The sequence below is a fragment of the Bactrocera dorsalis genome, chromosome 2, assembly GCF_023373825.1.
Source record: "Bactrocera dorsalis isolate Fly_Bdor chromosome 2, ASM2337382v1, whole genome shotgun sequence".
NCBI lineage: Eukaryota > Metazoa > Arthropoda > Insecta > Diptera > Tephritidae > Bactrocera > Bactrocera dorsalis.
This window is the reverse complement of record NC_064304.1, coordinates 47,329,541-47,344,885: the sequence shown is the minus strand read 5'-3', so window position 1 is coordinate 47,344,885 and position 15,345 is coordinate 47,329,541. Positions and strand designations below refer to the sequence as shown.

At 36.0% G+C, this 15,345-nt stretch overlaps 2 protein-coding genes across 8 annotated transcripts in view; one reads left to right on the top strand and one right to left on the bottom strand.

Annotated features, from left to right (window-relative positions):
- LOC105225782 (cadherin-23) overlaps window positions 1-3,151 on the top strand; it is a 34,670-nt gene extending 31,519 nt beyond the window's left edge. The window contains exon 18 of the mRNA XM_011204399.3: window positions 529-3,151. Coding sequence (XP_011202701.2) covers window positions 529-727 — 199 coding nt within the window. The 3' untranslated portion in view covers window positions 728-3,151. The remainder of the gene's footprint in view (window positions 1-528) is intronic.
- Window positions 3,152-3,410: 259 nt separating this feature from the next.
- Window positions 3,411-15,345, bottom strand: part of LOC105225780 (uncharacterized) — a 28,308-nt gene continuing 16,373 nt past the window's right edge. For 6 of the 7 annotated variants that reach the window (XM_019990065.3, XM_029549987.2, XM_029549988.2 and 3 more), the window contains exons 2-6: window positions 13,372-13,672; window positions 11,027-13,293; window positions 9,720-10,933; window positions 9,549-9,650; window positions 3,411-6,924 (exon numbers count right to left, since the gene is read on the bottom strand). In XM_019990065.3, the coding sequence (XP_019845624.2) occupies window positions 6,620-6,924; window positions 9,549-9,650; window positions 9,720-10,933; window positions 11,027-13,293; window positions 13,372-13,497 (4,014 nt within the window). In that variant the 5' untranslated portion in view covers window positions 13,498-13,672 and the 3' untranslated portion in view covers window positions 3,411-6,619. The remainder of the gene's footprint in view (window positions 6,925-9,548; window positions 9,651-9,719; window positions 10,934-11,026; window positions 13,294-13,371; window positions 13,673-15,345) is intronic. The other variant, XM_019990067.3, reaches the window with a different exon arrangement.

Below are 15,345 nucleotides of genomic sequence, written 5' to 3'. Positions count from 1 at the left end.
AATCAGGCAAACCAACCGCCGATAACGGGTCACTCTTCGTCACGACAATGCACACTCACACACATCGACTGAAAGAACAGCATTTTACAGCAGTCAAAATACCGACTGAAGGAGTCATCCTACGTAAAGTCCTGGCACGGAATGACGTACGAAAAAAGTGCTTAACTCTTTTCGAGACCCAATGAGGCGATTGATGCGTTCAGTTCACTTGTTGTATATGAACTAGTGTGGGAAAATTGATTCAAACGCATTCAAAAGTGTATCGATCTTTATTTCTTCTATTTTGGAAAAGAATAAAGCGACGTTCGATAATTAATATTTGTTTTTGTCCTCCAACCCTGATATATAAAAGCCAACCCACGTATTGCAAAAAGAACTTCAAAACCAAGCAAATCAAGATAATTAATGAGAAAAAATTACACACTTTTTTGTATTTACAGTAAATTCACAAATTTAAGATAAAAGAAGTAAAATCAAACAAATTTACTTTTTCGAAGTAATAACTTTTCTCCAATATGTTTTTTGCAGTCAAGGCGGTCAAGATTCGTTGGACGACAATTTTCTTGCCATTGGCGCACAGGATATACACGAAACACTGAAAGGCACCGCAAAGCTCTTCAATCATACAAATGACCTCAACCGGCACTTCAATGTTTACAATCAAATTGATAAATTAACAAATAATGCTCAAATTTTAGCACGTAAGTTGGAGACTACCGAATTATGAGAGACAACCAATGTTAAGAAATTAGTTTTAATATTAATTTATTTTTGTAAATAAAATGGAGTCTTGATATGGAAATGTTTCTGTTTCAATGCTTTTTTACAATACAGCTTTTGGTTAATTGATATCGGAGATATAATATTTCGATCTCTTTCGTTGACCATCTCTAGTTTGTTTTACTATAGACCATATACGACTTAATATCTGAAATATCTTAAAATATACTAGATGAGAATATTTGCTGTCAAAATACAAGAACATCGCAAATTACTCCACCTAGCCCTTTATATGGCTACTTAGGAGATTGTCAATTCCATATATTAGTAGAGGTAAGATACGATAGATAACTTCATCGAAATAGACAGATGAATTTAAAAGCTAGCCGTGCAATTGCTATAAGCAGGTACCTGTTGTTTCTGACGATATGTCTTAGAACCCATATTATGTGCATTTGCCTTGGTAAAAAGTTTTCGTACATCTGCCGCTTAGGGCGGGTCCAACTTTGGAACCAAAATCGTTACCAAGTCCCAAATGTTTAATACTTTTCTTTATATTGGTTTTCAAAATATTTAAATAAGCAATACATTCTCATTTCATTTTTGACTCTATAAAACCAGAACTTAACAAATTCTTCAGATGCCGTACATTCCCATACCATATTAGTGCCTCCATGTTTCACAGTCTGTAAAAGGTTTGCTTTTTCGAGAACTGTTCCGCTCCCTCGTCGCAAAAGCTTTTTCCTTTTTTTTTGCTGAATATTTTTTTTTCTTGTACCACTACTAATTTTCTTCTTCTTGAACGTTATCGCCAACGCTTTTACACGAAAACGGAAGTCTTTATAAAATAACGTATTTATACGTAGATATATTATTTTGACCATGCATGGGGATTGTTTTGATAAGTGTACTCGTATATAATTCTAGAGTACGAGGTGTGTTCAAAAAGTATCGCGAATTTTGTGTTTTTTCAAAAATTATTTATTTATTCATGAATATCTATTTTGTTCCCTTCAAAGTAATCCCCATGAGATATTATACACTTGTGCCAACGGTTTTTCCAATCTTCGAAGCACTTCAAAAAATCATTTTTTTTTTTATCTTCTTCAGCTCCTGTTTTGTTTTTGGCCAAAAAGTCGCGCACAAGCAACGATGTGTGAGTAGGTGCGTTATCGTGGTGCAAAAGCCAATTTTTGTTCTTCCACAAATCCGGGCATTTCTGGCGGATTCCCTGTGGCAAGAACTCATGATGCACCACGCCCCTGCAATCGAAGAAAACTGTCAGTTACGATTCGCGATACTTTTTGAACACACCTCCTATACTGTGGCTTCTCTATACTGCCACGAAATCCTTAGAGGACTTACCCGCAAGATATTTGCACACCATCACAGCTTTTGTGGTCATGAACAAAGGTTTGGTCATGAACAAGGGTTTCTTGTAAACTTAAGCGCATTAGTGTAAGTGGGGAGGGTTTAATGCTAATAGCGTTTTTTTCACAAAATTGTTGCATTTAAACTACTCTGTGCACGGGCTGTCAAAGTTGCGTGTTCTTTTCTCAAAGTATTGGCTTCTAAACAGACAAAAGAGCAACATTTTCTACCCTCTCAAAACATAAAGGTGTCAATTGCCCCGTGAGTTTTCATTTTTCTAAAAAGTTTAAAAGTATTTTAAGTTAAGTTAAAGAAAAAGTATTAAATAATAAGCGTTTTTTATTAGATTCGTAAATTACAGTTTAAAAAATTTATTATATTATATACATAAACTAATTATGAACGGCTGGTCAGTTGTCTCCGAGCAACTGGAGAGCCAGGATAAACATTTTCGCGTGACGTGTTTCTGTGAGTGGTACGAGCGAACATAAGCAGCGTTCATTAGAGCTGAGGGACGCGACTAAATTCTGTGTGAAACTCAGTAAATCCCGACGTTTGATTTGACCAAGCAGGCTTACCCAGATGTTGCTTTAGCAATAAGTTGTGTGTTAGAGGCAATCTTCCGAATGGCACACGCCGACGTCTCCTCGCCCAAAAAAGGGAAGAATGGGCAAATCCAAAGTGAAAACGATGTTCATTGTCTTTTTTGACATCAAAGGCATCGTTCACCATGAATTTGTTCCTCCAACCCTCAACGTCAAGTCTTACGTTCCTTAAGAGACTCAAACGAAGGGTCAATCAGGTTCGACAAGACATCGCAGCCGATTGAAAGTTACACCACGGCAACGCCCCGGCTCACGCCGCCTTTCTTGTGAACAGCTACTAAACCAAGGCCGGTATCCCAACGCCCAAACGTGATCCCGGATCCCTTTTTTTGTTTCCTTGCCTGAAAAGGCCGATGAAAGGCAAGCATTTTGAGACGACAGAGGAGATCCATGCAGCAGCCTGCACCTCGACTTTCAAGGCTATTCCGGAGAATGCCTTTCGTGGAAATCACACTAGCAGCACTGCATCGACGCAGGAGGAGTATATTTTGAAAGTTTTGAAAGAATTGTAACGATTTGTTCAATAATTTTTTTTGAATCGACTCAGTCCTATTACTTTCCGGACAAACCCTGTATAATGGGGCAACATTTTCCATCGAGAAAATAAGCAGTATTATTTTTACATAATTCTACCATCCTATTAACCTTAATACAGTATGTATCTTTAAGTTTCCTTTTTTCAATCGCACACAATTTAAGAATTAATAACAAATATTTATGTTTTGGTTTTTTGTTTATTTTTATTTTCTAAAAAATTCTTTTTTTTCTTCAGATTATTCAGTTTTTGTTAAAAATTTTATTTTAATCGTACAAAAATAAATCACAAATGCAGAAATTACGAAAGAAAGTTACATAATATGTAATTTAAGAATGTATGCGTGCATTTAAATGTGAACACGAATTTGACACTTTACGTTGCAGTATACGGCATACAAGTCGTATGTAACGATTTCTTTCGCTATTAACTACATACATAAAGAGCTCATTCTTCCGATGTAATTTACATACTTCGTTAATTTTTACTGTTATGTTTCGCTTGTATATCTCGGTTTACTTTTGATGCAGCAATAATTTCATTTATATAGTATTAAATAAAAATAGCTGTTATTATTTCTATATACTATTCATTTACAAGTATGGTATATATGGATATATACATATATGCAAATCTGTATGCATGCATGAACTTATATGTATGTATGTATGTGTAATTCAATGCGGTTAAATTACATATTCTTACATAATGTCTAGAAAATAAGTTTTATTAAGTTTATGTTAATAAAAGCTATGTTATAACAAAATATTGATTAAAGTAAAAAATATATGCAGTGTATAACAAATTTTGTTCGATATTTCCGGAGTTACGGTTCATTTTTATACGTGTTTTTTTCATTCTTTGCTTGAAAATATTTTAGGTTCGCATTCAGATGGATTAAATTTTGTACAATGCTATTGGGCGCAATATAAATTTACGTTTTATACAAGATTTCATCTTTAATTTCTAGTGGGTTTTTGTTGTATACTAATTGATGATACACATGTACGAGTAAGAGTCGATTTTCAACATTATTATTATATTATATAGTACAGGACATTTGACGGACTATGCGTTGGTTGTCGTACGATTGCAACGAGAAGGAGACCGTCTTCTGACATTCTACTGTTAAAGCAGCCTTCCGTTTGCTTACACATTTCGTAGCTAAGTAATGAGCTCGGTAAAACGCACTCTTTATTCACACCTTTTCCATCCCAGCTGGTAGGCAATTTAGATTGTGTATTTATATACTTATAAATACCTAGGATTATATATATTTACATATATTTATATGCGAAAGTGTGCGTTCACATATGATAAATGTGTGCATGATGAATAATGAAAAGATGAGCGTAATTGTATAAATATAGAAATTAGTTAAAATGCACTTACATATGTACATATTATAATACTCGAGCGTAGATGACAAATGAGATGAGAGTAAATGATTGAACGAAGTGTGAATAGATGAAAATATACAAGTTAAAGGCTAAATATATTGTACAGCTAAATACAAATTTATTTATGGCTGAGAAAACGTTTTTTTTTTTTTGTTTTAGTTTTAGTTTTCATTTTTTTGGTTACACAGAATATTTTTTGTAGAGATAAGGGATACTAAACGCATAGCAAAAACAGACGAAACAACACACACATGCCAAATGTTCTATATATGTATACAATTATATAGAATTTACATACTTAGATGCAGCAATAAAAATCGGCATTATATGTATATATGTACATACATATAAATGTAAAGATATTTATTGCTAGTTCGCATTTTTGCATACGAGTATGCAATCAAATTAGTATTTATGTTCTGAAAGGACGTACAACACACATCATAAAAGTACCTTCTCCACATGCTACATTTACATTTTTTAACTTCAATTTCAGCATAATGATTTGTTATTTTACAATTAACTAAAGCCATTTGTCACTAAACCACAATATAGATAAATAAATTCAAATTTCAATCAATTGAAAGAAACATTGCGAAGAAACCCAAAAATATAAAATGAAAGTGTATAAAGCTTTAGCTTAAACTAGTTATAATTATGTTCGTAGTATAATTTATATATATAATACAATGGGTGGTTGCCCAAGAGGTTATCGGTTACAATAACACCTTCCAACGTTTTATCAGTATTTTGGTTTCAAAGCCGTAAAGTGACGTAGTGACACCTTAGCAGGCATTGAAAATAATAAATTGCAATTTAAGTAGAAACCCCTACTTGCATAATTCTCTCTTCCCTTCGCTCGTTTTTAATGTGTCTTAAATTTATCAATTTACATTTCTTTCAAAGAATTTAGTGCTACTTGAAGTTAAACGCACTTTTTAGTCATTATTAGTCTACAATTTTAGAAAACTATAAACGAAAGTCAAGCAACGCCATTGGACGATAAGAAAGAAGCAGTGTTTTGTAAAAAATATAATGCAACAAATTTATAGCTTTAACATTCCATAGTGAATGAAGCAAATAAAAAGAAAACCACTGAAAATTATGATTAATATACAAATAATTTTAAATTTTTTTTTTGTTTTTGCTGACTTGACATTCGTTCATTTATCATAATAAGCAATATGTATGTTCGTGAATTTACTATAATACATAGCGCTCCGTCCAGCAAATAAAAATTTCAGTTGCTGTGCAGCATACCCTCATCCCGCTACTATCTATTGTTTGCTTAGGTTCTTTCAATGTTTACAGATTTTCATAAATTAAAACTTATATTTATATACCATTACGATAATGTTTCCACAATCATATTAATACCGTAATTATTCTTTCAGTAAAACGTTTCTCAGCTTTTTTGAAATAAATATTTACATACATATTTCATGGTCTTTGATTTCAGTTGTGATTCCATTCTTTATATAACACATTTTTTTTAAGTATGCTATATATCAAGGTTCAAACACATCTGGTAATAAGGTAACATTGTCACTTTAGAACGGTGTTTCACTTTACAGACATATTGCAGTTATAATTTTATATGTATTCATTGGTTAAAATTATTTTATTATACATGAATTTTATTAATATTTATAATTGTTATCAAGGATCTCAAAACATTCCAACAGTTCGCGAATAAAGTCAAGTAAAAACGCAAAACTAGATCTAATTTTTTAATGTTTGCATATATTATTAGCACAGTTTAATTTGAATAAAATTGCGAAATACTAAAATGTTCTCAAATCCTTTTTTCTATCAAATATCTTACTACTTTTTTTGTTTTCTTTTTAATTTTTTGCGGGTTCTTCATTTTTTTTTTGTTTTGTATTAATGTTTGCTTTATCTTTACCTTTTTATATATTCTAATATTTCTATATTCATATTCATGTAGGTAGTCTCCTTTGACGCACTTCACTACTTCGCCTCATCATTTATGTTTGTACAAGACCGCGTATATCAGCAATATTGCTTGAATTTAAACTCCCACCACCTCCTCCTACACTGTTGCTACCACTATCAATAAATAGTGTTGACGTGTCAATGCCAGACGTAGCATCTGGTGAATGCATCATGCCCATTTTGCTACACATAGCATCGGTATCAGCTAAGATCTCATCATCATCAGGAAATTCTCCTAAGAAATCAATATCCGAGCCAATGGTCTGTTGTAGACTCTTTAGATGTTTATCAGCCAATTCAAGAGCTCGCTCAACTTCTTCACGTTCTTCTTGATGTACTAAAAAAATATATATAAAAAAAAAAGATTTGCTTAACTTCATAGAAAAGATGTATACTTGAGACCTAACAACTATAAAGCCATAAACGACGAAGTAAAAAGAAAAAGATTGATAAAAAAAGATTGCAAATTAAATTTCTTAAAGCAAAAATTAAGTTTTGTGAGCTTTGCATTCGACTGACCGGCTGAGTGACGCGATAAACTTATTCTTGTTATGCCTACTCGAAATGCCCTCATTCCGCATTGACATGGTGAATTCGGTCCGGTGAATACATTCTCCCGGAACATGTAGTCTAACTCGAGATAAATTAATTATATACAGCTATTGATTTCGCCGGAATTCCCGGTGCATTCTGGTATCATAGAGCTGGTCTTCGCGGAACGCTCTCGACATTTTAAATTTTAATATTTTTAAAATTTTATGCCTTGAAAAAGGTATATTAAGTTTGCCAAAAAGTTTGTTATTCAAATTACAGCATGGCATGCCTATCAAACTGTTTTTTCTTTTGTCAGTAACAAAACTAAAAAGTTAAATCCTTATGTATATATATTAACAACCCGATACACTTAGTTTTTGAAAATCAATATACAACAGTGTGATATAAAACGATTGCACCGAATCTACCTTGTCACTTTTTAAATGAATAAAATTATAAAGAGGGCACTAAATAACTTTTTTTATTCTTATTACTAGGACATTTATTGTTCTTTTTAAGTTAGTAAAAAATTACACTAATTAAATTATTAAACATTCCTTTATCCTGCAAAATTCCAAAATCATGGTGCGATAAAAATAAAGCACAAAATTAATGAGAAATTGTCTTTCAATATTAGGTTGCGCATCCCTTATTTTTCAATGCAGCTGCAAAGGGGCCATCCATAAATTACGTCACACCTTGAAGGGGGGGAGGGTATCATTCAGAAGTGACATTGTGCGACAAGGGGCAGGGGGGGTCAAAAGCTTTGTGACATCACATTTCAAAATTTGTGATGTACAAACGTGAAATTTATAGGTAAACAAAAAATATTAAACATTTATAAACACAATCTATGTTTTTTAATATTTAAGTTGTAACGAAGCTTTGGTATTAACATTGGGCCTCTTCTGCGAATCGCACTTTATTTTATATTATAGTTTTAATCAAATTTACAAAATTGTCTTCCGCGTTATAGTTTCAGCTTTACAACATTTTAAAGATTTTCATTTAGATGCAATTTTTATAGCTACAAATGTTCCAGGAAGGAGTGCATTTAACAGAGTTGAACGACGCGTGGCACCTCTCAGTCGCGAACTTACTGGTGTATATTTAGATCATGTGATTTAGCACGGTCACTTCAAAACCTCAATCCTCCAATAAACAAACCACAAATAGCAGTGTGTTTCGGGTCATTGTCCATTTGGAAGTTATTTCTTCTTTATTTTTTTTTTTTTTTTCCGAATGATTGAATTTATTTTTTTGTATATTATGGGATACGGGGTAAAAATTGGACGTGTGCATGGCACCGCCCACTTTTAGGTGAAACCACATCCGATTTTGACTAAATGTAGTCCGGGCATTCTCTTCACATTCCTGTGTCAGAGTGTCAAAATTGTCGATATCGGACTACAATAACGTCTACTTCCCATATAACACAATTTTAAGCTCCATATGATTCATTCGCTTTTCAGTACATAAGTCAAGAAGCTATTAATATAGCAGGATAAAATTTTGCACGCAAAATGTTCATTGTATGGGATATATAATTGAAATTCAGAGGGAATCTTTTCTTGATAATATTATATCTGTTCAGCGAAAATGGATTGAATCGGGTCAATACTTTCCTGAGCAAACATACTTATACTTACTATAAAGATTTTTGAACTTCCGAGCGATTATATGCATCTTTTACTCGTAACAATGTACCTTTGAGCCTAAAATAGATAAAATTGGGCGAAAACTTGACATAGCCCCATATAACAACATATAATATCCAGGTGACTTTACTCCATATGATTGGTGATTGTATGTGAGGAATGTACCTTAATGAAACTCAGGATTTTTTTTTTAGTATGTGGCACGTTAATAGTATGTGTTACTGACAAAAATAATAATTTCTCGAATTTGATTCTTGCTAGTTTCAAGAATATAAAATGTTCTCTAACAATCGAACAAACTGATAAAAGAATTTTAAAACGATCGCTGTATGTATGATGTTATTTCAAATAAAATGAGTGCAACTCCATTGGGCGCCTGTTTTTAAAAGGACATATCTTCCACGTCTTCAAATGTCCCAAACTAAAGGAAAATGGACAGATTAGATTGAAAAATCTTTGGAATTTTGTCAAATTCAACGACATAACAAATAGTAAAATGTTATTCATTCACTGATCGGGTTAAAATAAGAAGTTGAGTTACCGTTAACCAACGCTTGCCGGACAAATTTATTTTATTTTCACCGATATTCGAGCCTAACACACTTAATATGATTTTACTTAATTAAAAAGAACGCCGCCCTGGCAATATGAAATATTCATAGTAAAATATCCAATATTATTTGCGCCATGTGTTTATACTAAGTAATTAAAAAAAAGCAGAAAACTCAGATATATCTAAACTAGAGTATTTTTACAATTGTTGATTTACCTGCTGTAAATAGCTCATTGAATGCATCCTCTGGTAGGGCACTAAGAACATTTGCTAGATCATGTTCCTCTAACAAGCGTGTATCTCCCAACGGTATGTCGTCTGCGCAAAAATGTTGAACACAAAATATTGCTAACTATTTTTATAGAATTCCTATACAATTTGACTCACCTGCATCATTGGGACCCACCATCAGCTCAGTCTCACTCAATCCGCCTAAACCGGTATCCTCAGAACTGGCATAGGCTGAACTGTTCTCACAAACACTTAGCAATTCTTGACGGAACAGTTCCTCTGTTGATGAGGGCAATGATGATGATGAGCCCAGCGCCGATGTGAAGTTGGAGTCACAATTTGAGCTCAAGTAATTATAAGTGTTGTTTATACTGCTGTTGCTATATGCAGTGAGACTGTTGCTATTTTCATTATTATTGTTGTTGTTACTACTAACTGCAACAGAGAACTGTGCAACCAGTTGGTTAATTTCATGTGGCTTCAAATTTTGAGCCATAACATTTTCGGTGCCTCCAAGAGTTGCAACGCTATCGCGGCTGCTTGTGCTGAAGTTAAGCGTACGTTTTGGCGCCGAACCCACCGTCAAAGTGCTGCTAACGATTGGCGCATTGTGTCCGCTGAGCGGTGCCAACGCGGGCATAGCTATTTGGGTTTGATTTTTAACACTTATATTCGAGGAAATATAATGCGGCTGGGAATTGGAGGATTGCGAGTTACTTGCAATCGATTCCAGTGAGGTGGTGCTACCCTTTCTCTGCAACACAGCTGAAGTTAATTGCATTGGAGCTATTGTTGCAGACACAACAGGAGCAGATGGCGCTCCGTTAGCTCCTATTTTACGCGGACGCTTTTGTGGTCGACCGACCGTATTGGACCCCGGTGTATTGGGAGCTTTCCGTTTACGCGTGGTTGTCGCTTTCATATTGACACATTTCTTGTTCTTGCCAACTGTAGCAGTGCTATGTACGTTAGGCTGCATATGCGTCTGCTGCTGTCGCTGCTGCTGTTTATGTTGATGCTGAATTTGTTGAAGTTGTCGCAACAAATCACCGGCATCACAGTCCAGAGAAGATTGAGTCATTGCAGTAGCTACAGTTGCCGTGGTCAATTTGTGACTCCCAACTCGCTGTTGATCTTGCACGACACGATTATAGGCATCACGTTTGCGCGCATGCTCTACACAAAGTGGCAGGTCGTGCATTATATCAAATACGGGAATTCGGCATTGGGTGTTGTCGGCGAATTTCGCCGTACACGGCAAGAAGATATGCTGCGAGATATTGTCCACAATGTGATCTTCACATTGGGCTGCAATTTCAAGAACGTCTTTACAACAACCAACGGAGTTACAATTCTTTGGAGTGATTATGCTGAAAGGTAAGATGCAAAGTTAAAATTTGACAAATTATCGTATTAAAATGATATTTGATTCAAAAAAAATAATGCAACACGTGCACACTTACTCATCTCCACCATGACGGGCGTACTTTCTGAGTAAGCGATCGACACACATCAATCGGCGTTTTGCTGCCTGCATCGGCAGTTTTTGCAAGGATTGAGTGGAGAGGAGCTGCATCGCTTGACGCCGCAAAAGCATCTTTCGATGAGAAATTTGGGACTCTCGATCACTTGCCACCTGCAAAATCGCTCCTAAACTACCAACACCTTTACCATCTGCAGTAGCAACCACACCAACGCCTTGCACTAACTGTACATCGCGGGTAATAAACAACCAATGTTTTTGGATGCAGTATGGCAGCACTACATCAGAGGCCAACAAAGTTGTATCTGCTTCAATTTCGGCACTAGACATCTTTACTACTGCCACAGCATGGCAATTCCGTTTCTTCTGCGGATTAGTGTTGCTTTCTAGCGAATCATTAGCACTTACCACCATTTGGTTATCATATGTTCGAAACAGCGGTCCCAATTTGTGGTTGCGCTTCTTTGCATATTGTGGCAAATAGTTTTTGTTTTTCGCCAAAGCCGTTGCTGTTGCAGATGTTTTTCGTTTGGATGTATTTTTGGCAGCAGCCGACGGAGTTTTGGCTACAGCGTTTACATTTTGTGTATCCGTTACCTTTTGTGGAGTTTTTCCTTCGTCACCAGCGTTTTTACCACCTTCTCCTGGCTTACATGCAAGTTGAGCAGAGGTTGTAGTATCATATTTCAGCTGTTGTGCCGATGTTGGAGGTGATGGCTTTGCATTGGAAGACATATTTTGCGGCTGTTTATGTATAGCGGCAGGTGGTTGGAGATGAGGTGTGTTGTATATGGGGGCAGGTAGCCTCGAAGCATCTTCGCGCGCCGCAATTTGCGCCGGTACGGTGTGCGTGAAAACAATGTCGCGTAACACATGTGGAAAAGGCTGTAGAGTGGACGGCGGCAGAATTACAGTTTCAGCGGCCGTAACAGCTGTAGATATTGATTTAGGCTTTGTCTTAGTTGAGCTCGTTTTGTTTATTATTTCAATCGCTGAGCCCCTTCTATTCACCGTTGTGTTGTCGACACTGCTACTTCTGGAACTCACAGTATTGGTCATAGCGTTCGCATTTACAGTGCCACCGAGTTGTGAGTGATGCATTTCACTCGTTTGCGGCTTGCGAAATATAACATTTACTGGAATCTCATTCAAATCGGAATCGGAATGTTGAGGTGGTGTAACCGCCTGAATTGCCTGCAATGGAGGCGGTGCAGAGGGCATAACCATAGGCGACTTGTTGTGCATTTGCGTCTGCGACTGAGACTGTTGAGCCGCATGTGCATGCAAGATTGCCGCCGTCGGTTGAACAATAACAGTTTTGGCGCCTATGCCACTTAACTGTTGATTCTGCTGCTGTAACAACAAGGGTGTACGCTGCTGCTTCAATGCTGTGTCCTGCTCCTGAATATTTTGTTGCACTTGAAACAGTTTTATAGGCTTACCGTTATGAACATTGCCTCCAGAAATGGGTTTCTTTGGCTTCTTAATGCATTCTAATTTTTGCAAATGCTGTGCCAGTGTATTGTGATGAAATTTAGATGGTGGCAATGTTGTCGCTGATACTGTAATCAGAGGGCTAACCATAGCTGTAGCTGCAGCAATCGGTAATGTTACCGAGGTGGGTGTTGGCGCAACCGCAACCGGTGGAGAGGGCAACGAAGCGGGTGATGTCGGTGGGCTAACCACCGCCGACCCCGTGTCCAATAGCAACGGCGTTTGCCATAGAGAGGGAGTGTGCTGAAATAGGGGCGGTGGCGATGAGGCTTGCTTCCGCTGCTGCTGTACTTTATAATTTTGTTGTTGTCGCACAGCCTGTGCCAGTTGTTGCTGCTGCTGCGGTCGCACTATGCACACATTCAAAGCTTTCTTATGCTGCTGATGCTGCTTCTGAGATTGCGAATTTGTTGTCTTCACAGTTGAAGGTGAAACCGTTTTTGTCGCGGCCGCTGCTGAAGGCCCATTGTGGCCCGTTGCAGCAGCCAACGTCGATGTCGCCTGCGTTTTTGTATTATTGCCATTCAAGGGTCCCAATGGTAGTTTCTGATTGAATTTTGATTTTGCGTTGGTTGTAACTGTTGGTGTTTGTCGTTTGTTGGTGACTGGTGAGGCGAATGCTAATGCCGCCGGCGTTGGTGTGTCTATGGTTGGAGCTGCAGCACTTACGGCTGGTGTTGGGGATAAACTTTGTATTGGCGTTGGAGTAGTTGTTATTGCGTGCGCGTCTATGTATACCTTGCTTCGCGATTTCTACACATATATCGAAAACATATTCAATTACCGATAAATGCGATTCTATAAAAAAAAATTATTGGGAGCAATAAGCACCTGAGCGTTAAATAAAATGGGTGGCGTGGTTGGCACTGTTTCTGTGAACACATACGGGTCCTGATCTTCAGATAAAACTGACGTTGCTGCTGTTGTATTGAGTCGTGATACGTGCTGACATGACATGTCCAAAACGACGGAGTCTCCAATATATTTTTCCGTTTGGTCAAGAATTATCGCAGTTGCCTTTCCTACTTTAGTGTATGCAGTTTATTCTTATTAGATAAATACCTCTGCTACGTATTGCAATTTAAGTATTTTGTGCAATGGTTCATAAGCATATATACAAAAGTACATCTACCTAAAACCAAATTAGAAAGAAATATTTTAGAAAACTTGATTAAATAATAATATTTTTCAATTTCAATTCCAGTTTATATAGTACTTTCTAAATTTTCCTGACTCTATAATTAGGAACTTTTAATATGAAATATACATACACACATATGTATGTGCGTATATACATAACATAAATATTGATCGTGCGCTGATTCAAACTATTTCAGTGTCGATTACCGCCAATACGGGCATAGTTCCGGTAAAAAAAATAACGTACTAAAATTTATTATTAAAATGAATTTGAAATATGTAAAAATTATTATATTATTAAAAAAAATGGAAGTTCTCTTTGAGCGCAGTAAATTTTGTCTGAAATGAAAAAAGAAATTTTCTCTTCAGCAGAAATTTCCTTGAGTCGTAAATGCAAAAATAATAGCACAATTGCGAGGTCTTCTCGGAAAGCTTCGTTCAGTTTCATTGAATATTTAGTGAATAGAGAATTGAACTTTTTAAAAAATTATTACGGAAATAGCATATTTTCAACTTAAATTATTCAAATCAGTTTTTAGTTTTATCCAATAAGTGCATCGCAATAATTTCTTACGTTAGTATACATATGTATGTATGTATATCATGACTTCCACAACTTATAACGGTAAACTGATGCCGTTGTTATGCTTATTTTGTTTCTGCTACTCCTTTTGATCACATTTAATTTGATTAATTGGCAGTCATGGAAAAAATCATTGTTTTAACTTGAAGCAATTAAATAAAATCAAAAATTTCAAAGAAGGTAAAAATTTGCATTGTACTTTGGAAAAAAGAATAATGATTTCTGATCCACACAATAAAGACAAAAAAGTGGTCCTAATTTGCCGAAAAAAAAAGAAAATCCGTAAAGCTTCTGCACGTAAAGCATCGGAACATGCTTGTAGACCATTATCAGAAAAAGTAAGACTGATCCTTTTAAATATTCTTGAAAGATTATGGCTGAAGTAAATGAGGAATTAGAGTCTAGCGTCTCAGGGTGACTTGTACGAAAGTTTCTCAATGATGCTCATTGTTTGGACGAAAGACCTGAGAACTGACCATTGGTGTCCCATTGGTGTCCCAAAGAAACATAAAAACACGGCTGAACTTTACCAAGGAACATTTAGAAAATGACGTTAAGTTTTGAAAAAAAAAAAAGTACTTGTGGGCAATGAAATTGCATTGGATCCAATGCCAAACCATTTGTCAATCGCCCCATGTGTCTCCCATATATCTCCAGATACACCACTAAAACCGTTAAGCACACCGTTGGCAGCGTGATGGTCTGGGGAGCGTTTTCCTGATATGGCATTGGAGCATTTGTGAGGATAGATGATATAATTGACCAATTTTCATACCTCAACATTCTCAAATTTTGAACTGGGATCAAGGATTCATGGTACGCAAAGTAGGAAGCAGAAAGTAGTGGACAGTTTGCTTCGACGATGCTTAACAATTTTGAAAATTTGTTGACACATTTCAACTAACGTTGTGTGTGTTAAAAGCAATTAACATGCCTCTGACGCATTCGCGATTGGAATCGCAACACTTCTTTCTCTGGTGAAAAAACGCTTCCTTCCGTGTCAAAAAACGTTAACTAACTCCTTACGTTTGTTGTTCAGAATAAAGTCTAGAATTTTGATTAACCCGCTCTAACGCGCCAAG